The sequence below is a fragment of the Clarias gariepinus genome, chromosome 5, assembly GCF_024256425.1.
Source record: "Clarias gariepinus isolate MV-2021 ecotype Netherlands chromosome 5, CGAR_prim_01v2, whole genome shotgun sequence".
NCBI classification, from domain to species: Eukaryota; Metazoa; Chordata; class Actinopteri; order Siluriformes; family Clariidae; genus Clarias; species Clarias gariepinus.
The window spans coordinates 19,366,643-19,393,861 of NC_071104.1; the positions used below are offsets into that span (position 1 = coordinate 19,366,643).

The window sequence follows — 27,219 nt, forward strand, 5'->3', positions numbered from 1 at the left end:
CACCGTGCCTTTGAATCGTACCCTGGCCTCCCACATGGCAGGCGAGGATTCTAACCCTGAATCAGCAGTAGTGCCCTGCTCTGTGGTGATGGTGTTCAGTGTGCAAGAAACTAACTAACTAACATGCCACAAATGAAAAGCAACGCTATATAAGATATTACATTTAAGCAGGACAGTAATTACTATTCTTTAAGGTGCACACTGGCCTTGTTGGTGGCATATTGGTTTTCTCTAGGTTCCCTGGTTTTCTCCCACCTCTTAGAAGTTTGCCATAGTTGGCATGACCATGGTTATTGCCACTGCCTTTGAATGAACCTGTCCATTTGTGTATGCCTGGTGTTTTGCAATTAAGCCAGACGCCATGTATCTCATCTAGTAATATATTTTATGCACACATCTTGTTTTGCTGTCATCCAAACTCCCACAGGCACACTCGACACAATCTCTCCATAGTTAGTTGATGTTTCTTTTATTTTCCTGTGAGTTCTTTATTTGATTTATTTGTCTATTTTTTTGATGTTACAAAAAGCCAAACTATTTTTAAACTCTTATCCTTCAGATCCCAAGTCATTCATTATTATTCTTCTTCGTTTAAAAACTGAGGTTTTAATCAGTTTAACTCATGCAAATATTCCATGTTTGTGATTTTGAATTTTTAATAGCTAATTAAAGTTGCAAATTAATAAACAATGTAATAAATGAAACTGGTTGCTTAGTACAACGTATAATCTAAAGAATTTGGCTAGTTAAACAGGTTTTTAGTACAGTGTGCTCTTTGACGATATCGCAGGTATGTTTCTGCTACTACTAATAGTTCTTGTCAGTTCTTAATCACTGTCCAATCAAAAAAGTCATAATTTTAGAATGGTCAAATTATTGGGCTGCTTCAAACAAAGAAAACAACAAAACAAACACCGATCAGCCACAACATTACAAAGCAAAGCATTCTGCCCAGTATTCTATAGGTTCCCCATGTCCTGCTTTGCCCTGTGTCGCGGTCGGCTGTGGTTCACTGGGTGTCCTGCTGCCTTTCTGTCGTGGCCACCAATATCATGACCACCCTAACAGTGACCCAGTCATTGATGACCTAGACATCACAATTTGGCTCTTGTCAAAGACACTTAAATCCTTAAGCTTGCCTATTATTTCTGCTTTCAACTCCAGGAAAAAAGGTTTACCTGCTGCCTGATATATTCAATTCAATTCAATTTTATTTGTATAGCGCTTTTAGGAATTGTCATTGCCGCAAAGCAGCTTTACACAACCAAAAGAATTATTTAAGTTTGTATGAAATGTGAATGTGTATGAATCAAAATGGTCAGTTTGTCCCTGGTGAGCAAGCCGAGGGCGACCGTGGCAAGGAAAAACTCCCTGAGATGGTAATGGGAAGAAACCTTGAGAGGAACCAGACTCAACAGGGAACCCATCCTCATTTGGGTGATAACAGAAAGCAGTAAATGATCTGCATTTATACAGTGTGTTAGGTGGCAGGCAGGTCAGCTATAATAGCTGATGTTAATTGATGTTAATATGGAGTCCAGGTAGTTATTGAAGACCCAGGTAGACTTGTAGGAAGTTCCAGTCCTGATATATCCCACCAACTTCCAGCGGCCATTGTACTGAGATATTGTAAATGTAGCTACTGTGAGCAGGGCAAAATCGTAATGGCTAAACAACTAGATTAAAGCAACACCAAACCTGCAGCTCTTGTTGCATGTTTCCAGGCTGCAGTGGTCAGGACATAGCAAAAATTAACCCTTGAAGGTGAAGTGGTGACCAGTGAACGTGGGCAGCCAAGGCTCACTGATGCACATGGGGAGTGAAGGCTGGCCCATGTTGTCTGATGTCTGATAAAATGGAAGAGCTACTGTAGCTCAAAGTAAGGGGAAAGGTTAACGCTGGTTCCAATAGAAAGGTGTCAGTACATACAGGTCGTTACTGTTTTTTTTTTTTTTTTTTTGTGTGTGTGTGTGTGTGTGTGTGTGTGTGTGTGTGTGTGTATATATATATATATATATATATATATATATATATATATATATATATATATATATATATATATAACTTATTACTGTTAATGTTATGTGGTTTTGGCAAGACACATTCTGTCTAATGCAGATAAATGGTTCAGATTAGAGATATAATAGATATTTTATTTGATAGGTGTATTTTATTCGATATGTTTAAATTATTAAAATGTTCTCAGCTGTTTGGTTTTTGGAATGGAGTCAACTTATCATTGCAGTTTTACATTTAATTCAGAGTGTACAAGCACTGAAATTTAAAAATACAATATCCCTTAATGAGGGAGTGTGTGTGTGATTTTAAAGGTTGGTTGAAAACAGTATAATTAGAATATATACTGCATATGCTACATTATTATTCTAAGATTTAAGGAACATTTATGCTCACTTGAATAAACAGACTTTTTGTCCCCTTTCTTGTTGTAGCAACATGAGGTTCCTCATGATCGCGCTTGCCTATTCAGTGCCTACAGGAGTTTTAGCTGGATGGTCTGGTGTATTGGACATGATTCTGACTCCAGTCAGAATCAGCCAGGTGAGAAATCATGTACATTCACATGAATAGCACATATTTTAAATTAATGGAGCTGACCCAAGACATTTATTTTTTAATATAACCACCAAGGCACAACTGCATTTCAAAATGAAAATTTAATAATTGCAAAACGACTAGTATTGAGATTTTAATATTGATAGATAAAGCAGGATCATTTCATACCATACATATCGCCTGTATGTAGAGTCTGGGAGTCTAATCCTTTATTTTCCTTTGTGCTGTGCTGATGATCATTTTCATTGTGATCCAGGCGAAATGCACAAAAATGCAATTTCCTTGTCCCAAATTGATTTTGCCTTATAATTAACTCCACAGTGTACATGTGCCATTAGTGACGGTGTGCCCACAGCAAAATCTACTCAAACTGATTTCCTTCCTAAACCTTCTCATTTTAAGACTGTTTAGACTTTAATTCAGGTGTTGTAACAATCTAATTATTGCCTTGAGAAAATAATATCTCTAAAGCCATTCACGTCAGTATCAAATCAAACTTACAAGTAAGAGACTCCTCTATTTGCATATTTGCCAAAATACGCCACATTCACAACCGCTTTACAGCTTAATGAGCCCTCGATCACAGTATCTCTGATTCTCCCTCGCCTCTTCAGATTTGCATCTGACCCTGCTGTCTGTGGGATTAAACACTTTTGTCGCAGTCTGAGAGAGCTGTTTCTGCATCCTGTGCGTGACAGTGACCTGTTAAAATTTAGTATGAGACAGGTGTTGCTTCTCGAGAAATCAAACAGAAAGAGGCACATTGTCCTCTTTTCATGTCACGCAGCTGTTAGAGAGATGCTTCTTGCTTTCAAGCTTCATTTCCCGTTATGATTGTCATTCGTGATGCAACCACCTGAAGCTTTTCCTGCTTTTATGACTACTTATATTGAGAGGACCTTTCAAAGTTCTTTCAAAAGAAATAATGTTTCACAAGAAGGAGAGTTGTAGCATGTAAATTGGAGTGGGCTGTGAAGTAGAGTGTGCTTTTGTTTTGATCTTCTGCTCCTTGACTAGACAATATTTCACTGTGCTTAGTAAATGTACTGACGAAATGTAGCATTGTGCAAACTCCAAATTGTAAATTTTGTTTTCTCTACACCCAGCTCAGTGTCCAGTTGAATACCAGATGCCATTAAACCATTTCCACCTGCCTATTGTCATTTACTAAGAAAGATTTTTAGACCAGAATGCAATCTTGTTCTGGCCTAGACAGTCAAACCGAATGGACAAAAGTCCTTAACAGAGAGTCGACATGGCTGAATATTTTAATGAGCAATTTCTTTGTCGTTTTAATCAGTCAGATGTGGTCAGTCCCTGAATGGCTGTTAGGCCATGAGCTCTGATTAAGGACATATCTTTTGGCCTTGGAGAGGTGCTTAGTTTAGCTTGATGAATACAAGAACAGACATGATTAGTTTAAAATGGCCAAAAAAACTAAAACAAAGACAAGGCTTAACACAGCGGAACATTTAAAAGTTGTTTCCTTTAATGGTTTGAGAGAAACAGCTTATTTCCAAGACTGATTGGATGTTTGTTTGCACTGAGAATTCTAGAAAGAGAAACTAAGAGTCTATAAACACACAAGTACCAAGATCCTGAAGCGTCAGCTTTAAATCGTGCTTTTTAGACTCATTTCCTGATTACTGACTATGCTTTAAAATGCACAATTACACTTAACACACCACAAATCTCATTCTTTTTCATTGCAGTTCGTATATAGCCATTAATCTACTTCTTTCTTTCACATTAAGTGTTTTTATTTGCTCTCCGACAGCTAAATGATTTTCAAATGTTATTTGCCTGACTAATTAGTGTAAATGCTAACTTTGAAATAAAGTATTGTTTTGCACTTGTGAAATCAAATGTATGAAGGCAGATAATGACCTTGTCTCTTGAGGGAAGTACTGTACATACACATGATGATGAAGCAAAATCTTGATTTTGATTTGATTTAATTGGTGGTGCACCTAAACACTATATTCTTTACTTACAGAATGCTTAGTGCTTTTTTTTTTTTTTCTTGGACAGTTTGACCGACATTATATTGAACCTTTGGTTTGAAGCGTCTCTATTGTGATATGTCTAGGTTGTATTTTATGTTTTTGAAATACAACCCCTGATACATCACTATCAACATGCTTGACCTTAGCTGTGCCCATCACTACACTGTCTGATTTATGACATCTGTTCTGCCTAAAGCTCTCCCTCTAGTCATTGCATGCTGCACAAAATGCAGTCAGACAATTTGATGTCCACCTGATTGACATGTTCTCTCAGAAGACAGGCACCCTGTTTAATTTTGCAACCAGTCTTTCAATGAGCATAGCCTCTGCATCACAACAAATGAATAATTCTCTTCTTTCTTGTTTTTTTGTTCCCTCCATTCTAATCCTTTGTAACAGGTAGATGCAGGGTGGATAGGCTTTTGGTCTACTGTCGGAGGCTGTGTATTTGGCGTAGCCATGGCAAGGTAAGCACCAACACTTCACGTTAAATAGGAGTGAGTTATTTGAGGTCATATGTAAATAGCTCTGTACATCATACAGCATGTCTTTCGAATCTCCTGTGTCAGAGCTGTATGGAGATAAATGACTCACGTCGCTGTATATTCACCAACCTTGAAAGGTGTTGTTCTGTCAATGTCACTGTTTTGTAAAAGCGCATATTTTTTTCCCTCCTTCCTGACCGTTTTGATTCTCCCAGGCTTTGCAGCTAATTAATTTTCTCCAATGTAATTTATTGAAATCACGTTTGTGATGAACGGCTGCTGAAAATGCTAATGAAATAGCCGTGCTGCAAAGCCTGATGGATAAGCACTAGTGCGGATGGACTGAACTTTGTCTACAAAAGAAAGGATGGGATCTGACTAGTACTGATGAATAAACACTTTTTTGCTGGATTCAGTCAGCAGTTCTGTCAATGGGCAGCATTTAAAAAAGGTTGTAATTAAGAAAATTAAATCATAACTCTTTCTGTCAGTCAGTTGCCAACTCTTTAGTCTAGGGTTAGGACTGAGGCAACAGTACAGTTAGTAAAAACAGTGATCTAGAGCTTACACCATTTAATGATTGGATTCTCTAAAATACTTAAATATTAAATATTTAAATAAACGGTGTACAGCAGCTTGGGTATGGAGTCAGAAAAACTGATTAAAGTAGCCAGATGCACCGCTGATAGTGTCTGTGCTTGTGTGCAAAAAAGCAACGTCTGTGAGCACTAAATGAAGGCTCTGTCGGGAGGGCATGAGGGAGGCGTCGGAGAAGCAACAGATGCCCCTCGTACTTCCTCCTGGCAGCCTTTTCCTTTGTGGTCCCATTACTGATCGTTTTCAGGGCGACATGCCATCAATGGGTCTCCATGAGATACAGTGTACAACTCCTCTGTGTTTTTTCTCTGCCATGAATCGTAATGCAAATGCATGAATGTGTGTAAGTGGCCCAGGGGCCATGTTCTGGCTGTAGAAAAATGGCTGCATTAACACTGAGCTCCAGGGGTGTTGCCCACACTTTTTAATTGATTCAACTCCAGAGATGCTTTTAATAGATCCTGTTCCCTTTAAAGAAATTTCCATGTTCACCGACATGGCAGGATTCATCAGAACAGATGAACAATTAGCATGTAGTGCAGCGCAGAGCACGCTGAGATGCTTGATGAACAGTCCTGCAACTTTAAATTGTCCCATGACCGCTCATGTAAGGAGAAACACTGCTGTTCTTAGAAAGAAACGCTTAGTGGCATTCGTCGCACAGCGGCCCATTACCAATCTGACGAGTGTTTAATCAATGGTAAGCTGAACTTAAAATTTCAGTTTCTATTAGCCAGGACAAGGAGAAAAGAACAGTAAATTGAGTTTAGTAAATGTATGGTCTTTGACTTAATTGGTTTTGGTCTTTCCCACCAAGTGAGCTTGTTTTTTCCTCATATGACATCATTTATGAGTGTTTTCTCTGCAGGCAGACCAACTTTATTCCTCTCAACATTTTTATGCCATTTCATTAATTAGACAATGCTTTGGCAAGATGCTGACATAAAAATCATACTGATGAACAATTCAAAGCCATTAGAAAAGCATAAAATGACAGTTTATGGGTGTACTAAGAAACTAAATTAGATTTTACTTTGGATGGAACAGGTAGCAGATAACATTTTGCTTGAGAAGTTCCAGTTCAGCACGATAGCTTGCTCCTCATCATGCAGAATATTAGAACTTGAAGTACAGTAATCCTAACCAATTAGTGCACATAGTTAGCTTTCACATTAATCATTACAGTGGTTCTACATCATACATTTTGTAAGCGTGTGCAGTTTGATAACTACCCAAGGCATCTGCTAGGTCTTTATTCTCTAATTAATTTTATACTTTCTCACTTTTATGCCTGTGCTCTGCCATGTATATTGTGAACAGGATGGATTTTATTTTAGTCTGCAAGACCTGATTTAAATTCAGGTATTTCCTCACTGAATGTTTTTTATTTTTACTTAAGCTTTGTAAAGAAATGTCCTTGAGACACTTACATCTAAACAAGAGGTGCTAATTAAAATGTATTTGTGAGTAGGAGCAGCGGAGAAAGAACTGCTGACTACTTTTGACCCAGACACTTTTATGTTTGTTTGAAGGTGTGAGTAAATTCAACTAGAGCTCCTCTGGCAAAGCTACCAGATATAATATCTCTTATTGTATGTGCGATAAGCAAAAAAACTAAAAGATAAAACGTCTCCTTAGATTAGAAGAGTCCTTTACTCTTCTCATCTGATTACTTGTTTGTGTTGCAGGTTTGCTGACTATATCCGAGGAATGCTGAAGCTGATCGCGGTGCTGATGCTGGCTGGAGCCTCACTGGCAGCCACTTGGTTCACACTCACCTGCCTGACCAGACTGACTCACCTACCCTCCACTAAAGGTAGCCGAAAAACAAAGACAACCTTTGTTCGCAATGCTGTGTGGAAGTGTGTCCGTGCCAAACAGCTGTGAATGCAAACTGCTGTGGGAGCATTAAAAAAGCTGATCCAGAGGAGCTCATTAGGTTCAGCTCAGTGAAGGGAAGCGGGGACTGAGATCCACACAAGCAGGTCTGATATAACATATGCCCTTTTGATCAGCCAGCTCAAACATGGACATCCATAATCATCTCTTGCTTGGCTTTGGTTTTTTATATATATATATATATTAGCAACATGGTGCATAAAATCATGCAGATACAGACCGAATGATTCAGGTAATATTCACATCAAACATCAGAGTATTTTTAGCAACTGCTGATGTTCAGGGATTTTCACAGACAACAGTCATGAAAGCTTAGCAAGAATGGTTTAAAATGAAAAAAAGTCAGTGAGAGGCAATTCTGTTACAGTGAACACAGTTAAGCATTGTATAAAGGCCGGGTAATGTTTTTGAATTTGTACAGTATGCATGCGTACTGAACCCTCAGTTTCCTCAGCTTCTGCTATTGTAGCACATCATCCTTCAGGTATGGCATGTACCTTCTGAGATTCTGTTCCGTTCATCACAGTTATAAAAAGTTATTTGAAGAAATAGGTTTCCTGCCAGCTCAAGCCAGTCTCTTCTTCACTTACCTTTCTCTTCAACAAAGTATTTCTATCCACAGAAGTTCCACTCATTTGATGTTTTCTATTTTTCACACCATTCTGTATTAACTCTAGAGACTGCAGTGTGTGAAAATCCCCGAAGATTAGAAGTTTATGAGACCAGCATGCCAAAGTTAAAGTCACTGCAAGCACATTCTGATGTATAAAATGAAATTTTGCTGATTTTTTTTTTTTATCTGTATATGGCTGCTTTTATTTATATTTTATTAGCATTGCTGGGTCATAATTGGCTGCATGAACGTAATGATTTACAGGTGTTCACAGCCATTACCTTAAAACCGTGAAAACCATCTAGGTTGGTGCATAGCTCCACAGGACCTCTATGGGTATGCTGGGGTGTCTGGCACCAGGATTTGGCAGGTTCTTGTGGGTTGTGGGGTGGGGTCTATGGATAACTGATTGGATTTGAAACTGGGTGATTTGACAACCTCGAACGCTTTGCTAAGCCCAGTGCAGACATTGAAGCTATATTCTGAAGTATTATGATATCTCTCTTTATGCTGCATTTTCTATGCTATGGACCAGATGGACTGCCATTTGATGCTTGTGGGCATAGATAAGCCATGGATTCCCATGATCCTGTTACTAGTTAGCTGGTATAAAATTGTTAATCGGTGTTATTCCATTTACCTGGCGGTGATGTTAATGTTAGGGATGATCAGGGTATGTATGTAGGTATATGTGTCTGTAGGTAGGTAGATATGAATGTGTAAGCAATAATGAACATCACATTAGGATAAATGATGGTTTAATTATGTTTTACTGCTGATTACATTTTGTGGGTTGGTGGTATGTTTCTTTAAATGGATTTTTAAATGGATTGTTTTGCCCCCTGTGTGTTAGGCATTATACTGAGCTCTGAAGATAATTAAAGAATTCTTATGTCCTTAGCCACACTTTATACCTCCTGTATCCTGCTGGGCATCTTCATCAACAGCAGCATTCCCATCTTCTTCGAGCTTTTCATTGAGACGGTTTACCCTGTGCCAGAGGGCATCACCTGTGGTGTGGTCACCTTCCTCAGCAATCTCTTCACTGGCCTGCTCCTTTTCTTTCTCACCTTCTACATCGCAGGTAAATGATAGTTACAACATATAATCAACTCTAAAGATTAGCTGTCATTGTATGTTTCAGGTTACAGCAAACAAATCTTTTTCTATAGAGATTACAGGTTGTTTCAGTTTATGATATTCAGCTTATTATATAGTCTCCTGACTGCTCTGTATAATTGGGTGTGTTACCAAGGCATGGAAGAAAGCTTGAAAATCACTTTGAGTGGGTAACAATTTTAGTGGTTTAGTGCCTGGAAACTGTTACTAGGTTTAATTAGTAACTGAGGAATGACTTTTTTTCACTCTGTTTGATGATGCTGATGTTGATGAAGAGGAAATCCAGACGTACAAATGAATTGAGATTTTATAGAGACCCAGTGTCTTGGCAGAATGCAGATATGTAAATATGAAAATTTGTGATTGCATGGTTAAATTCAATCCCTTACTAAGGTCTAGATAAGCAACCATCATGACTGAGTAGTGATAACATTGACATTTTATGCATTAGTGAATAGTGTTTATGAATAAGTTATCCATTTGTAGTGGTTCTTTGCTTTCCTCCCACAGTCCAAAGACATGCCTAATAGATTAATTGATGTTCCCAAATTGCCTGTAGTATGGTCCTGTCTGTCCAGTCTGTACCCCGCCTCGTTCCCAAAATCTTCTGGGATAGGCTCCAGGCTCTCGAGAGCATGTACTGGATAAGTAGTGTAGAAGATGAATGAATGAAGGGACAATCTATGTCTGTCTTCAAAATTTCTGTTTTTATTATGTTATCAGTTCTTTTCTCAGACTAGGCAGAGCAAAGGGATTAAAAACATCCAGAAAAGTTTGTGACAGTTCTTTTAATTCTTGGGTAATTACCCTAAAATAAATAATTTACATAAAAGTATATGACTGTAAAAGCTACAGCTGAGGATCTGCTTCTTAAGTCAAGCTGCTTAATGTTTAGTAAACTGAAGTGGCGTAACTACTGTCAGTGTGTGTATTCATGAATTGGGTCTGCAATAGAAGTTACTGTACTGACTCCATATTGTTTATCAATATCACAGACTAAACTGATCTGAAATCCTGGCTCGTATCAGATTTGACTTATTTGTCATTCTGATCTACTGCCATATTTATGCCACTTGTGCGTGTGTGTGAGAAGCAAATTCACCGGACACCACCACCCTTTTATTAAGAGTTTGCAGAGAGTCAGCTTTGCTACAATAATACAGCATATTGGACCAGTATCAGAAACCAGGAACATATTGGCATCCTACTGAAAATGAAAGGAAATAAAAGTTAGCTTGGTCCCACTTGCCTTTGGCTGTCTCCTGAATGGTGATTATCTCCCAGCATGAGGTTATGCACATGGGGAAAGTCAATCAGCTGAGGTGATGAAAAAGGGCTGAGGGATTGACAGGGATCCTCATGCGTAAATAGAATCTATCTGTTGAATATTGATGAAACACTCTCTGATATACTACTCTTGGTGAGTAGATAGGTAAGTGAGAGCTCTGTGAAAGCCCAATATCTCAGCTCCGTTTCATCTTTCCCTGCAGCTGGAATTGGCTGCTCACATAGGTTATACACAGGCACCGTACTCTATAACAAGCTTTGTGACACGAAACCCTGGTCTGTAGACTGTACCTCATCCTAAAGGCTTTTGACAGATGGCAGATGCTCATGCATATACATTAATGCTGGGAAAACTCTGTGTTCAACCCTGTTTCTAATTTCTACTGATACCTGTAGAGGTCGATGATAAACAGTGAATGATGACGTTCCAGAAACAGCATGTTTCTAACAGACCCCATCACACGGTGCTGATAGTCCTGTCAGCTAAGAGATCCCTTGGATGGAGTGTGTGTGTGTCTGTGTAAGTGTGATTGGGTCTGTACAGTATGTGTGTTTCTGTTTGTGTCTGTGTGTGGGTTGCGTGAGACCTCCTGCGGGCATGTCCGTGCGCGTGTCCATGCGCGTATCCGCGTGCAGGTCCTTGTACGCGCATGTGCGTATCTGAGAGCCTGTTGGATTAGCATGAAGAAGTGGGTGATGGATTTCCTCATGAAGCTTTTGCCTTCCTGTTGATCCTCCAGAGAAGATTAGAGCGTGATCAGTGAGATTAGCTGAGCTCAGCTTTTCTAATCTGATTCTGTTATCATTCCCAAACAAAGCTGTGTGTATGTCCGTACCTGTGAGTTGGATTGAGTCCTGATCATTAAACTATAAAGTGGATTACTCCTTGTTTCATCAGAAACCCTCACACAGGTTGTTTTCCTCAACTGTCAAACTGTTTCTTTTCTTTATTATTTTTTCTTTTTTGCTATGCAGTCTGTCATCCACACATTTTGGTTACATCACTCCTGGGACACAAAATGAGATTCATAAAGCTTCTCTTTTAAATGCTGCTAGACAGCACGCTCACAGAAAGATCAGACTTTATTTAGAGCTTATATAAGCATAAAGCAGAAGTTGATGTTTACTGTATAGATACTTGCCCTCCATGTAGGATTAATTTTTGTTTATAATGGTAGATGGATTTGCAGTTAACACTCACGAGTATTTAGTGAGTAAACATTAATATGAAAGTCAGTTAGCAAATTGATAATTTGCATGGATTGTTGATAAACATAATCTTTGTAAGAAATATTGAAGATCTCCCTGAACATTCCTTGAATTAATAACACCAAGTTGGCACAGTGCAAACTCTTAACTTGTCAGTCGTGCAGAAAAGTTGATAAACCATCACTGATGATTTTCTCAGTTCCGCTGTTCATCCATCTGTCGGTTGATCAGTCTTACTGCTCATACAGATGAGAAGAAAGTGCTAAACTGTACCGGCTCAGATTAAAAATCCTCCCTTTTATATTCCAGCTGGATGTCAACTACTTGCAAACCTGCACTGATCCTTAGCCTGGTGGTTTTGTTCCAGTTAACAACCCCTATTTCTGCTCTTGTCACCAGTGTGAGTCACACACACTATGCAAATGCTGAATGAATTCCCCCACTGTTCAGTGACCCCAATGAAGCTCCTCGTTTGATTAAAACAGAAATCCAGACAGCAGGACACGTGCCATTTTTGGTCGCTCACCTTGAGTGTGAAAGCTTAAGGATGAAAAAAAAATTTGTTTGCACGTTTGATTTCATTGCTTTGTGCTCGTCAGTGTGGGTGGAATACAAAGTGAAACACTGCAGTGTAAAAAATCCATGTTACCAAGGTCATCCTGGTTTTTTTTTCCGTTTTGCTGAATGCATTATTAGTCATTATCTTTGAACAAAGACCTGACTTGTTTTATTCTGATTCAGCCTGGGGATTTTAAAAGTTCTGTTCACCTGCCCGTTGTGAAGCTCAGCTGGTGACTGTGTCACGTGAAGACATCAATAACCACCAAGATTTGTGTAGAGTAACCGTGTGTAACCATGTCACTGCTGTGTATTTAAGCTGGTTGTTAATTCCCTCACATACCGCAGCATTGCTCATGCCTACTAATAATTAGGCTAGCTATTAGCAACATGCTGCGCTACAGTGTTTGAAAGCATTAAGCTTACTGTGAGTGTGAGCTATGATTGGGCTATGATTGGAAATAATTACAGCACTAAGAGGTGTGTATTAAAGTTGAGCACTGTTCCTGACGAGGGCTTATGTGTCCACTCTGATGTACTTTTGCTTGGAGGCTTTCAAGCTGTCACTTCTGTGCTGTGCTTCATCGTGTCAAATCCCCACAAGACCCTGGACAGAAGAGTCTAAATTGATGTCTTAATAACAACATCTCTACACGTCTGACACCAGGTATAACGTGATGAGACGACAGGGATAAAACATAACAGCAATTTAAGTGACTAGGGGAAATAATTGCTCTGCTGTGATTGCTGAGGAGAAAGTAAGAAACTAGAGAGATCAATGCATTCTTACCAGAGACTGTTCCTGACAGAAAGGTTCGACTGTTTCAGTTTTTGAAGTGCTCCGATTTCCATTAACACTGGAGGGCTGAGTTTTGACCGCTCCTGGGCTTTTCGAGTATCTATGAACATCTGATTGGATTGCTCATGTGTGAGTGGGGTTATATGCTCGCTCATTAGCATTCGCTGTGACTGTCGTACATCTAATGTTGCCTCTCTCGGTTTTAAATTGATGAGACCAGGGCAGGCGTGTGGCTTAGATAAAACGGCTAGGTAAACACAACTCCATTAACCTGCCACCACAAGCCCGCGCTGTCGAACGGCTAGTGAGGCCTGATTAATGAGCAGGCATTTGCAGAGGTGCTCGTCTGTACACTTCTGCCTGTCTCGCCTTCCTCTCAGGCACACGCCGTCTCTATGTCTGTTTTTTTTTTTTTCCCCTCTCTTGCTGATATGGACTGTGCTGCAAACCCAAATCATATCATTTGCTCAAAATGGGCTCAGTAGCTGACCCAGCATGGATTTCACCTTCCACCATCGATTACAGCTCTCTCTTCAGAGGCAATTGATCAACCTGTTATCTAGTTTCACAAAGCCGTCAAATTAAAACTCGCTCCTCTATTGAATTAAGACATGCACTCTCCTGTGTCCTAAGGCGCTGTGAGTTTAAGCTGTTTTGTGATATTTTTAGGGAAGATCTTTATTGAGCAGGAGCTGACACTGCTAGGTGCTCGATGCATTGTGTCTACAGACCTGCTTGCGCACTCTTTGCAGACACCGGCTAATTTATTCTCAATAATGCTACGACAAAGGCTTGGCAACAGTCCTGCTGTCCCCTTTTTTCATTTAGTTTATGTTTATGTATTAAAATAAAAGACTTAAAATAAAATTAAAGAGCTTTTAATTAGCATGTGCATTATTCCTTTATGGGCGACCTTCATAATTACCGCGGGAGTTACTCTCATAATGCAGGCTTCGTCTGTCAAGAGCAGAGTGTGTGCATAACACCTTAGAAGCTGTTCTCATATTATTTATGTTATTAGTGTCTCCTGTTATCTGTAGCTTCTGCAGCGAACATGCCATCAACTTCAAAAGATTACTTCTTGCTTTTCAGATTTTTTTTCTTTCTTCTGGCTAATTCAACTGTTTCATGAGTTACATTAAAATTAAGTGATGAATATTTCCAGAATCACAGTTAGGAATATAGCATATTAGCTTTGTGCTTTATATTAACTAAAAAAAAGTGAGTTAATAGAGTTAATTAGGTGACTTTTTCCACACTGATTTTAATTGTAATTATGTCTAAGTGACCATAACCAAAATGGAATCTAGGTTGTGTTTTACTGTAGTATCATTTTGTCTGTTATACACTGTACAAGGTCTGTTTCATCTCTCATGTTTAAGTGAGAGTCGAAATATTTAATGAAGTGGCAGAGGTTAAAAGGTAAAAACTCACTAAAGCATTATTTAATCTCCTTGTAAATCTAACTTCATGTTGCGCTAATAAACTGTGGTTGTTTAAAATGAGTGAGTAATTATATTGCGGTCATTATCTGTTGAACAATACAGACAATTTTCACAATATGATTTACTTATTTATAATGATTGAGTGCGGAAATAAAGTTTTATGCTGCTATGAATGGATCACTGGCAGAGTGAATTGAAAAGCCTGACCAGCACAATAAACAAAGTTAACAGCTCAGTTGTAGAAGAATTCAGTTTCATGGTTTGGCAGTGGACTCTGTTCGATAGAAAATGTATTCGAAGTATTGTATTGAGTTTTACTTAACCCTCGAGGTCGAAACATACTTTCAAGATCTTCACATCACTTCCAGGAATACAAAGTCAGACTATAAAGTAAAGAAGAAAAAAAAGTTATTGAAACATCTTTAAGCAGTTTGGAACCCGTTACTTGCATGGCAAAAGCTTTGCAATTTTATGGCACTAGCACCCTGGTGCAGACTAGATTTTAATATCCAGATTGTTTTATGTGTTTTTTTCTTTAAACCTGGCTTCTGTAATTATATATTTATGAGGTCAAATTTTCTCTGAGCTCTCTCTGGTCTGAGCGTGTCTGTGTCTGGTAGATGCAGTTTGACAGCATGATAATAAAATAAACTGTGCCCCCAGTACTAGTAGATGACATGGTGGATTACTCATGCCTAATGCCCAAGGTTTTTTATTTTTATTTTCTTTTTCTTCTTTTTTTTTCATGTGTGCGTGTGTATGTCGATGTGGTTGTTTTTAATGCTAGTAATGCAACCTTAGTTTTGTTCAAAATACAAAATGATCAGTGTAATTAACATAATTAGTTAATTATGTTCACAACGTTTGTTCAAAATTTTAAAACGCAAGTTGCTAAATGAAACTTTTATATGAAGCGCATTCAATTACATCAGTCATCTGAATTTCATAAAATGAGATGCTTCTGTATATGTTGTGCCTTTTTATTTGGTCTGACTCTCCTCTCTCACTCCTTTTTCTCATTCTCTCCCTCTCTCTGTTTCAGAGCTTTCCTGGTTGAACTGGTGTCTTACAGGTTCCTGCCTCTTCAGTCTTCTCCTCATTCTTTTCTTCAGGGAATCCTATGATCGTCTCTATCTGGACGTCTTTGTATCAGTCTGAGTGGAAAAAAATGACTGAGCTGTACTGGCACCTGCTTTCATAAAGGAGACAGACATTGCATAATCTTCCTCAGATTTCTGTGAGGAAGTTGTGTTCTTTGCTTTGTGATAGCAAATGAAATGAAGAAAGCACCTTACTGGTGATATAGTAGTGTGGATGTTTTTTTTTATGTGTACTTGATATTTTGGTTGTTTTAATATGTCTTTTACTTGAACAAATGGTGATGTGTTGACGTACATTCATTACATGAGTGTTGATACTAATAAAGAAGTTAATAATAACTCCAGTAGAGAGATTCCCAGGCCTTTACAGGGATTGAACAGGACCTTTAGGGGTAATTATAATCTCAGTCATCTGCTGTCAAAAGACTTAGTAGTTTGGTGTTATTCATATCTATGACATAACCAGTGAAGGAAGTAGTACTGTAACTTATCTGTAACAGTGCTCATCAAGAAATGGCCTAAATGTTCCTTTACGCCTGTTCATTTTCCCTCTTCTTACCTTATTATTATGCAGATGCATAATGATTTGTTCTTCTTGTTCAGGTCTTCAGCATCTCAGTTTTAAATCCTGTGATTGAAGAAGTAGTCTTATGTGTAGTTCATTGTCAAGAAGTTTTTTTAAGGTCTCTCTTCAAATCATGGGGGTTTCTGTCCCAGAACAGATTTACATATGTACAGGAAAAAGAATCTTCTTTATGAGCATAATGTTTTTCTTTAAAAGCTTCTGCAAGCACAGAGTAGCCATCAACTGTACTGAGACTTGTTGTTGTTTTAGCTGTTATTAATTGTCAATGGTGCATGTACACCCGAGCATGTGCCAAAGGTTTTTCAGTAATTTATGCAGAAGCTTTTTATTTATTTCAAGAAGCCAAACACTAACAGATAAAGACATGCTTAATGGATTATATGTCAGTTTAAGTACTTGACATTAGTATAGCCATAAATTTAAGGAGGGATAATATATTTAAAAACAGGCCTAGGTCATCTTATTAGTGATGTAAAGACACTACATGTGTAGTTACAACATGTTTGACTCGAGTTGTTGGCGGTGTAGTTGTAGGTTCACTGAGTAGCCTCTTTATTATCTTACCTACTTTAAGTGCGTGTTTTGGGAAGGAACTTCAGGGGTATTCTTTAACTTTCTGTAAATTGTAATTTGGCCTAATAAGTCCCATGGTTCAGATTAAAGAAGGTCTTCAGAGGAAGTGTAAAACTGTCATACAGAGGGGATGCAATAACTAACTCCAGAAAGTCTTCAGAGGGACCCAGCTCATGGATCTGTTGTTTTTTTTCAGGGACTTGAAGCACTGTTTTACTGTAACAGTCATAAAAGGAAATCGTAGCCGACACCTTAGCGGCTATAAGGTGAAATAACTTTTGTCTTCTGCCCTCTGTCTGTTTTGAGGAATTCTTTTTTTTTTTTTTTTTTTTTTTTTTTTAAATCCATCCCATGCCTCCTCTCAGAGTGGTGCACAGAGGATTATGGGAAAGCACAATCCTGCACTTCTTTGCCTGGATGTGATTTTTACGTCTTTTTATGTACTAAAATGTTATGTCTTAACTTACTGTAAAAGGCTGCCTTAATTAACAGACCTGTGCAATCTGTTCCCCTCTCTCTGCATTTCAGACACACCCAGTGCTCATGTACTGTTTCTTGTTTAAATATTAATCAGAGGGGTTTTTAGGGATCAGGATGTTATTGTCCTCGTCTTTGTTTGAAATTCTGTATATGTATGTGATTTTCAGCACCTTATTAAAAATGCATTTTGAAAGAATGAGCCTCATTTTTTCTTCCATGGTATTGACCTGCTGATGTGTACAGATGCAAATGGTTAGAGTTTGTCTGAGGCGCATGAGGAAAAGGTTGTCTGACATATTTACACCATAATGACGGTACTCAGACTCGTACCATGATAAAAACCCTCTGAGGCTGCTTGCTCACTACTGAACAGAAATGATTCCCTGATGTGAAACCATGCAGGGAATCAGTGAGCTCACTGTACTGGAGCCTGTATGAACTCCATGACCTTCTACACCCACTACTTGATATCAGGGAATATACATGGATTGTGTCATAGGCTCTGGAGACAACAGTACTGAAGTGCTCTGCCCAGTGTCCTGGACGCCTTCCAAAAGGACTAGGAGTAATGTTAATTAGATCTTTCTCATAAGGATCTAGGCACTTTTCTCTTGAAAGCCTTTAATTAATTAATGTATACACATATAGTGATAAGCAGAATAGTGATGAGCCATTCAAAAATATTTAAAATAAAAATATCTAATTACATTATCTAAAATTTGCTGATATGAAATATCCCATTAACATGGGTGATGTGGTTGCACGGCTTTGCTGCCTCACAGCTTCAAGGTGCCTAGTTTAGTCTTGAGCTTGTAATATTGTCTGGTTTGGCTTTTGCATAATTTATCAATGACTCTTTGGGTTTCCTCCAGGTTCTCTACTTTCCTCCCACTGTCCAAAAACTTTCCCATATGTTGATGGCTATTCTAAATTGCCTTTAGTTGTGAATGTGAATACATGCATAGTGCTGGCATGCCATCTAGGGTGGAATTCAACCTGTTAAAATTTGCACAATAATTGTCTATTTAAGAGGGAGGAACTCTACAAAGGAACTTTGTGAAATATACAGCCAACATTTTTCACCATGCTAACACTCGTCTCTGTATATCTGTAATGTCACCGAAATACACCGCACAGCCATACCATTAAAAGAACCCAGGTTTCAGGTTCCCCATGTGACACCATAACAGCTCTGACTCCTCAGGTCATGACTCCACAAGACCTCTGAATGTGTGCTGTGGTGTTTAGTACCAGGATGTTAGCAGCAGATCCTTTAAGTGCTATAATTTGCACAGTGGGGCCTCCATGGATCAGACTTGTTTATCCAGCACATCCCATCCCATAATGCTGATTGAGTCAGATTGAGTTCTGGGAATCTGGAGGCTGGATCAACAACCCTAAACTTTTTTTGCCTGCTAAGCCCTGTACACAGCAATGCACTGAATGTCTGATAGCCAGCTTTCAATTTTTCTATTCAGCAATTTGTGCTATGTTGGCTTTTCTGTGGGATCAGACCAGACAGGTAAGCCCTTGTTCTTCACAGGTGTAGATGAGCCTGGGGTGATCATGATCCTCTCACCAGTTGCTGGTTTATAATCATTGATTGAAGTTGTTCAGTTCACCTGGCAATGGTGTAAATGGCTGATGGATGGATGTACTCAGTAGCCTTACTCACTGCACAGGAAATAACTGATTGTGCACAGTAAGGTGTTTATGTAAAATGTGCTTAACGGTAATGGCAAGCAATTAATCAAGGTTTCTACGGAGAGACGGGAGAAAAACTCACCAGGCGATGTACATGACACACACCATAATGACCCTCTTAGCTCTGAAATCTGTTAAGAATGGAAATCAAAATATTTTGCAAGAATTATTATTTTATGTAATGTATCCCAGTACAGACGTGTTATTATTTAAGTCTTGTAGGTCCCCTTTTTAATTGTCCATATATGTTTTTATTTCTATTTTAATTGTCCATAGATGTGTTTTCTCACAGTTCCAAAGAAAAAAGAAACAGAAAAAAAGGAAAGCATTTGAGAGTGACTTAGCCATAATTGTCCGGGTGTGATGATGGTGGTACTTTTGAATGTCAGTGTCGACAGAGTGAATAGAAGAAGATCATGTATTTAAACGGGAATTTTCATTCAGCAACAAGCAATTTGGTAGCATCCAGCTCCAGAATTGTTCTGACAAGAATTGTATTGTTGAATGCGTTACACAACTGCTGATGCAAATGGTGTCACTGTCAGTCCGAGTGACATTTGTACACCCTTTAATTAGTTTTGCAGCTTCAAATGCACCCACCGCAATTTCTTTTGTATTTTCTATTTGAGTATTGGCAGGAGATCTCAGACTTCTTCCATTTCGGGTATATACAGTATGCAAACCGGTCCCATTGAAATTAATTTCACGTTTTATGTTTTTATGTTTCAATAAATCAGTCTTGGCAAACTGTTCCCGACCAAGTTGAAGCGTAAAAGTATTGTTGTTTTTCTGTGTTAAATCCAGAAACGGTGAAGAAGCTTTTAAATAAGGAACAGCATCATCCTGGCAGCTGTGACAGGCAGGTTTTCTGAACAAAAAATGTATTGTCGGTGGGATTCTGTACAGGAGAGGTCCTGCAATTATAATATTCCTTTTTCATTTCACAGGTTTTCATTAAGGTTCAAATGCAGATCGAATTGATTATTAAAGAATATTCAGTTTGTGTTTCCATAACCATTCCCATTTTATTTCAGAAATATCAAGGCTCATCATCTTGTTGAAAATCTGAACCCCCTAGTAGAGACTTTGAACTGGTTTTGGACTGAAATATCCTTTTACTTAGCAGAATTAACTATCAATCTTTACAAGAGCTACAAAACAACCTCACATCAATGATACGCCTAAATATTTTATAGACACCAGGTGTGTTCCCTTCTATGAACATCACTTTAGTAATCAAATATGCTTATGCTGTGTGTTAGCAAATAGATTTATAAGATCTAATGATGTTAAATTACTGTGTTTGATGTTTAGTTTATCTACACATTTTAACAAGTGATTCTAGTGTACAATAGAGTCTGTACAATATTCTTAGAGAATCTAGTACATTTCAGTGTTGGCTCTGATTCCTGGAAAGCCCACTTCACACTAATGAGATGAATGAAGGAACCTTCTGGAGCACAAACCATCATTTTGGAGCTTAATGAGACCCGGATGATGTGCTCATATCCTTCATCAGTCAAGTTGACACTTCTCAGTCCTTAGTCATCCTCACTCACTCATGCCTCTGCCATTCCCGTCATTCGCAACTTAAATATGGGGTCTATCAGGCACCAGTTTTGGAGCCACTTGCGCAGTACTCACTTGTGCAGCACTAATGGGAGTAGACATACCCTAACCAAAGCAACATGTCCTAGAGACTTAAAAGAGCCATAAGATCCAGATGAACGAAAATGGCATGACCAGAAACATTGCCCTTGATCATTTGGTCATTCCTTATGAATCATAGTTAGACTTTCATCTGTCATTCATTTTGTTGCTGTGACAGGTTGAGAGAATAAGCCTTGGATGACAACTCGAGTGCACTCTGCAGTTAATACATATTACATTTTGGAAGGATTTCACTAAGTTTATAGAGGCTGCTGGTGCTCTGGGAGTATCTCCCCTCCTGCAAGTTCCTCTCTGACTCATCCAGCATGAGCTTGTGTTACCTTCTATCCGAGAGACCAAACGAGGAATGCTCCCTTTGATCCTTTGTGTCTTTTGTGTTTGCTGGTGAATATGTATGCTCGTTCTGTTCGCTTGTAAATGTGATACAGGGGCTTGTAGAAATGATGGAAATGGATTTCGGGGTAGATGGATGATGCATGTATCAGTCAGGTCAGGAGTGACAGCTTTGATCTGAGTTTGGTTATATAAGTGGTACGATGGTGAAAGACACAGCCTGGAGCTGTCCAGGCGGCAAGAGTCATCGGCTCCATTAACCTGTCCCAACAGAAACCGGATGCCAAGCTGTGATGCACTTCTGCCAGAGCAGCTGCTCTAGACGCTGTCCTCAACCTTGGTGACGTTAAAACCTCGGAGCCCGTTGCAACATTTGCCCTGTGTAGACCAGTGGCTCTGGTTCACAGGGCTGCGAGAGAGAGATAGAGAGAGATAGAGAGAGAGAGAGAGAGACAGAGTGTGTGTGTATGTGTGTGTGTGTGTGTGTGTGTGTGCGCACACACGAGTAGGTGGATAGATTGCTGTGAATGTGACACTGAGATGGACCACAAACTGTGTTACTTCAACACCTCCTTCTTTTTCCTGCTTCATAAAACATATGGAAAAAGCACTGATAACTCAGAGAAAGAGCACAAAGCAGGTGTAAAGGAAAAAAGAACCCTGACTCCCAACATCTGTTGTTGTTGATTCAGCCAAGGATAGAGATGGAAAGAAGCAGGACAATGCCGCGTTGACTAGAGGCTTAGCCAAGCAGGTGGGCGTTTGTCATTGGCAAGCATGCCGTTGTTCTCCACTCTGCTAGATCGAGATAAATTTACAGCAGCCTCATAAATCTTTCCGGGCCTCTTTGCACTGCAGCAAGGCCCTCCAGAGGCCACATCTAATAATGTTAAATACCTATGTTTCAGCACAGGCCTGACAGGTTAGCCCTCATAGTCAGTTTTTCCAAGACGAGTCATGTTAAAAGTGCTCTTTGCGAGAGAAGCGGCAGAGTGATGAAGAGTCCATCACTGAGTTTGTTTTCACTTAAACGTGTGCATTTTGTTCACACTGCTGTGGTGTGCTGTTGAGGATCCAGGGAAAGGTCTTCCTTCAGATCAGTGCTACTGACATAATAAGAAAAACTAAAATAATATGCTTCAAAGCTGGTATAGATTTATTTGGGGATAAAGGAAGTCAGTCTGATTATCAGCTATTCACATAAAAAGAGATGATTGTCTTATAAAATGTCAGAATTGAAAATAGTTATAGATGGATTTGATTGTAATCTGTAGCCATGTCACTTAATGACTTTTACTTAATGACAAGGTATATTCATACCACTTGTATCACTTTTACTAAGTGATTGACAATCCAATCACTAGTAGAACATGCCATGCAAGAAAACCCAGTTCTCACAAATAGTTTAGTCTGTTTTGATGAACTAAATGGACTAATGTTCTGATTAATTCAGAATGTCAACTCATGCACTGAGAAACATGCAAGAAAGAACCTTAAAAAATCTTAAACATTGCCTAGCATCACAGTGACTAGCTGTGTTGCTAGCTACTTGTTGACTAATATAAATGAAAAGGCACCCAAACATCCTTTCATTTTTTTAATGAGCTGAATCTCTCATAAAGAGCTTATATATTTTAAGATACAAATCTAAAAACCTTTCAATTTTGTAATATTAGTTTATTAATGATACTGTAATAAAACCAGGCCCACACCCACCTCCAGCTAGCTAACAGGGTTGGCTTCTGCCAGTGCTAGCTCGCTTACATACTGTATACTGTATACACTGATGACAACAATAATGCAGACCCAGTTCCAGAGCGCAAAGCTTCTGAGATTAGTGGGGGTGCACTGGTTCAGTGAGCCAGCAACAGATCTTATGGGTTCTACGATTACCGGGCACTACACCTTTGCCGCTACGAAATAAAACCAGGTTTTCAAATCAGTATTTTTGCATTATATATACTGTGTAATTTGTAATAGTTTGGGCACATAAAGCCACATGCTGTTGTTTCAAATAAACAACCATAAGCGGTTTCTCTAATTCAAGGTCTTTGTGGTATTCTAGAAAGCATCAATGTATATTAATTTAAAGGATGTTATTTCTTGTAAATTTGTAGCGAGACGGAAAAAAGAATATTGAGTGCATATTGTGCCAAAAATATTAATATCCTATCCTAATTAAATCATTGTGTTAATCATTAAAAACAAATATAGTAAAGATTGGTTTACACAGCTCATTTAATCAACACAGACCTGTCATTCCCATTAGGATGGCCTTCACTTACAACTTCACTTGTTACTTTCTAATATGGAAGACAAACATAAGAGTAACAGTAACTAGGGGTAGCAAACAGTGCAGCACTATCAAGCTCATTTATTCTGTGTTTACACAGGTAATAATGACAAAGTAGAATATTACAGTAACATAATTACTACATACAGGAACATACATTTATTTAATAAATAAAACCTTTTTGGATGGCTGTCCAATAGCTGTCCAAACAGAATTTGTGTCAGCTGGTTCTATTTGTAACATAGAAGGTTCCTTATACCTGTAACCAAAAACATTAAGTCCAGTATTGTATATGTTCTTCTCGTGCCACTTAGGCAGCTCTGGTCCCTTGGGGCATAAACCACTATAACCCAACAGAAGGGGTTTGCTCTTTTGTCTGGTACCAGGATTTTAGTAGTGGATCATTTGGGTGTTGTGGGTTGCGGAGTGGGGCCTCCATGGACTTTATCTGGTGCATTCCATGTTTGGTTTGATTGGAAATTAACTCTACAGCCTTAAACTCTTTGCATGCTAAGACTTATACATGACATGCTGTGATGCATTGGGTGTGCTTATACTGTACCTTTCAATCATGTTCAATCAACTTTCCTGTCGATGATCCTGTCACCAGTAATGGCTGATGGGTATATTTTAGGTATTATAACTTCACATTCTACACTAGAAATTAAAAGTCTTTACACTTGGTCCAAATCATTCTAACATATTGGGCACCTGATTGTGATTTTATCATAAATCCTCAAAGAAGTCACTATAAGTCTGACCATTTTGCTGTGAAAAATTACTTTATTATATGCATCTGAAATCATAAGAATAAAAAATGAGCACAAGAAACTGTAGCCATAAGTAATCTTGCTATCTCTTGTGATCTTGGAATGGCATGGAAAAGCAACAAATATGGCAATCCTTGTTAATCATTTTCATACTGCTAAACCTAGTTTAGTCAGCACTATGCTATGCGCTGTATGTCAGGAAGTGATCCCAAGTGAAATCCTTGGCCTTTCCGATTTCAGAAATTGAGTTTTGATTAATGATTTTTTTCCCCTCAAGGCAAAATGTCTTGCTCAGCATACATAATGTCAGTGCCACTTATCTTGGTTTATTATAAGTATTGCAAGAATCTCTACAATAAGACAGAGGAATGGACCATAGAAAACCTCCAGACACCAAACTATATAATTTCATACATTTTTATGTTTTATTTAGTTTTTTTATGTTCTTAGTACATACTGCTATCTGTCGAAGTATAGTTCAGTGCCATGTATCCAATAACCATTGTCATATTTATGTTGATCAAATAAAAGAAATAATGCTTGGTAAATCAATACCTTGCTAAACAATCAAACCGAATAAGTTCTTGTGAAGAACAGATTTTTTTCCCCCTTTTCTGGGTCAAGGTATATAAACGGAGGTGCCTTTTAGGTCCAAATTCATTGCACAGTGTAGTCATTTAACATCATTTGGCCTGCTCTTGCTTTCATTAATTCGAACAGTGCTGGAAAAAGCCCACTATATCACTGCCCAGTCATTGCCTCACACCCATTTCTCCCTGTCATATACACCCATAGCCAATAACAGGATTAGCCCTCCTGTGCACATGCTAATGAGAAAGAACTGTGTAGCTGCATTTCATTTCAGCTCAGTGGAACTGATTTGACTGACCTTGAGATAAATTGTTCAAAAAAGTTATTTTTACAGTTGGGCATTCAATGTGTTTGTATTTAACGTGTATCTTCCATTTGTACAAACAGATGTAACCCTACCCAAAGAAATCCAAGGAAGGTAAAACGGCGATGGGGTGATGGGCGGCCAAGGCTCACTGATGCATGTGGGGAGTGAAGACTGGCCTGCTTAATGCTCTTATCCCATAGAAAGTTGTCAGAACACACAGTGTCTCACTGTTTTGATGGTGTAAATGGGAACTCAATTGGTCATAATGTCATGGCTGTTCTGTGTATATAACAGTGAGTTATTCTTTACACGAACACTATCCATTCTTTCTGTGTTCTGATTCATCTCTGTGTTTGAAAACGCTATAGAGATATAGGGTGTAGATGCATACAGGTAGTATACTATGACTATTAATCTTGTTTAACATTTATAGTGTGTTCGAGCTGTACAGCAGCATGAAGATATCAGTAAATCAGTAGTTCAAGGATATACTTGTGTTGCCGATACGCTGAGTTACTTTTAGATACTGATGTGATCCAGGCAGGATTGGGAATGTAACAGCTTAGGCTTGAAGAACTGTTGGAGAAGAAATGTGAATAGGTATGTATTGTTGTTGCTGTTGTTCTTTTTTTCTTATTATTCTTCCTTCAACAATTATCATTATGAGTCACCACAGCAGATCATACAATCAGCAAATTTTAATTTTGGCACAGGTTTTACACCAGTTACCCTCATTGAAGCAACCCTTCCATTCGGCTGTGTGCATGGCATTAGCTGGGACACGACCTGGCCAACCTGCCACTAAGCCACCAATGAAAAAGGCATGTGCTGATTATACTTTTATTTCATGCTAGTTCACAGCTGCATACCACGCCTGGAGAAGATTCTTCCTTATGAATTAGTTTACTCCACAGCAATCACAACTGATTAGTGTGACAAAGACAATTTCCAGATATCTGTTACATTATAACTCTGTTATTTCTCTTCCTCAGATGTATAATAGGGTCCTAAATGAAATCCATTTCAGCCTCTGAAACTCTATAATCTCCTAGTCTTTTAAATATGCTTACATGTTTCTTGCCATCTCTCTCTTTGGAATTCGAAAATCAAAAGATTATCAGTTTTGTTTGCAGACATCACAAACCAAGCAAAAGTATAATGCTGATCAGATGTTGTCCATTACCCACACATTCTACAAGAGAACTCAAGAAGACAGAGAATCGAAAGTAATTACAAAAAGGAGCTGGATCATGCAACAAACCATGGACAAGAGCTCTTGTGCTGATGGATCTGTAACTTGTTATGATCGATCCTCCACGGTGAAAGTGATACTTTAGACATCTCATCAGACAGAATTAGAAGAGCCAGATTAAAGTTGAGTGTAAAAGTTTTTCGTATGTGAAACATGCCTGACCTTCATATGATGATTCCTGGCGACTGACAGTGGAAAATGGTCCAGAGAGGGCAGACTGATAATTCAAGCCTCTAGTGTGAGCATTACTAAATGCCTGTAGGTCTTCTCCCTCTGGCCATCTCTATGAGCCTCTCACACATGGCTCTGCGCTGGCACTAGGCCAGGTCACCCCCTGGAGAGTACACCACTGGTGAGCTGTCAGTGTCAGTCTGTCAGCAGACAGAGGCTGATTGATACAGCTTTATGCTCATCAATAAAACCCACTTTTAGCATTTCTTTATGATTGGAGAAGAGCAAGCTGACCATCCCGGTTCAGATTCGACAGCCACAGCTGTATGGAGAAAGACACAATAAGGGACCACCCCCTTTAATCTTACTGACTAAATATGGTCTGTTGTCTGAATACGGTATCTAAATATGGTATCAGCTTTCAGGAAACTTTACTGCAACTGTCAGTCTTTAACCCTATAGCCATATATACTGGAAATAAAAATCTCAGTCTGATCAGTCAAAAAAATGTAATTAATAAAAAAATTAATACTGTTACAGTGAAATGAGTTACAGTGCCTCATGTTAATAACAAACTGAAAAAATATCTTGCAAGTAGATGTTCTTCACTCACACACACACACATACAATAACCTGGACAATGGACATTTTATACATTCACCTACACATTGAAAATATTGTATCTAATTGTAAATATTGGTATCTGGTCCACTGCAGTGTCTATTTTTTGTACAATACAGGTGAGCTACTTCCATGATTTGTGTGCATTTATGAATGTTCGTAGATCCACAGTCAGT

The 27,219-nt window shown here is 38.7% G+C and overlaps 1 protein-coding gene across 2 annotated transcripts in view; it reads left to right on the top strand.

The window, feature by feature from the left end:
- The window catches only part of slc49a4 (solute carrier family 49 member 4), a 40,477-nt gene extending 22,951 nt beyond the window's left edge, over window positions 1–17,526 (top strand). For both annotated transcript variants that reach the window (XM_053497193.1, XM_053497194.1), the window contains 5 exons: window positions 2,451–2,559; window positions 4,980–5,047; window positions 7,351–7,478; window positions 9,076–9,258; window positions 15,634–17,526. In XM_053497193.1, the coding sequence (XP_053353168.1) occupies window positions 2,451–2,559; window positions 4,980–5,047; window positions 7,351–7,478; window positions 9,076–9,258; window positions 15,634–15,749 (604 nt within the window). In that variant the 3' untranslated portion in view covers window positions 15,750–17,526. The remainder of the gene's footprint in view (window positions 1–2,450; window positions 2,560–4,979; window positions 5,048–7,350; window positions 7,479–9,075; window positions 9,259–15,633) is intronic.
- Window positions 17,527–27,219: the final 9,693 nt, after the last annotated feature.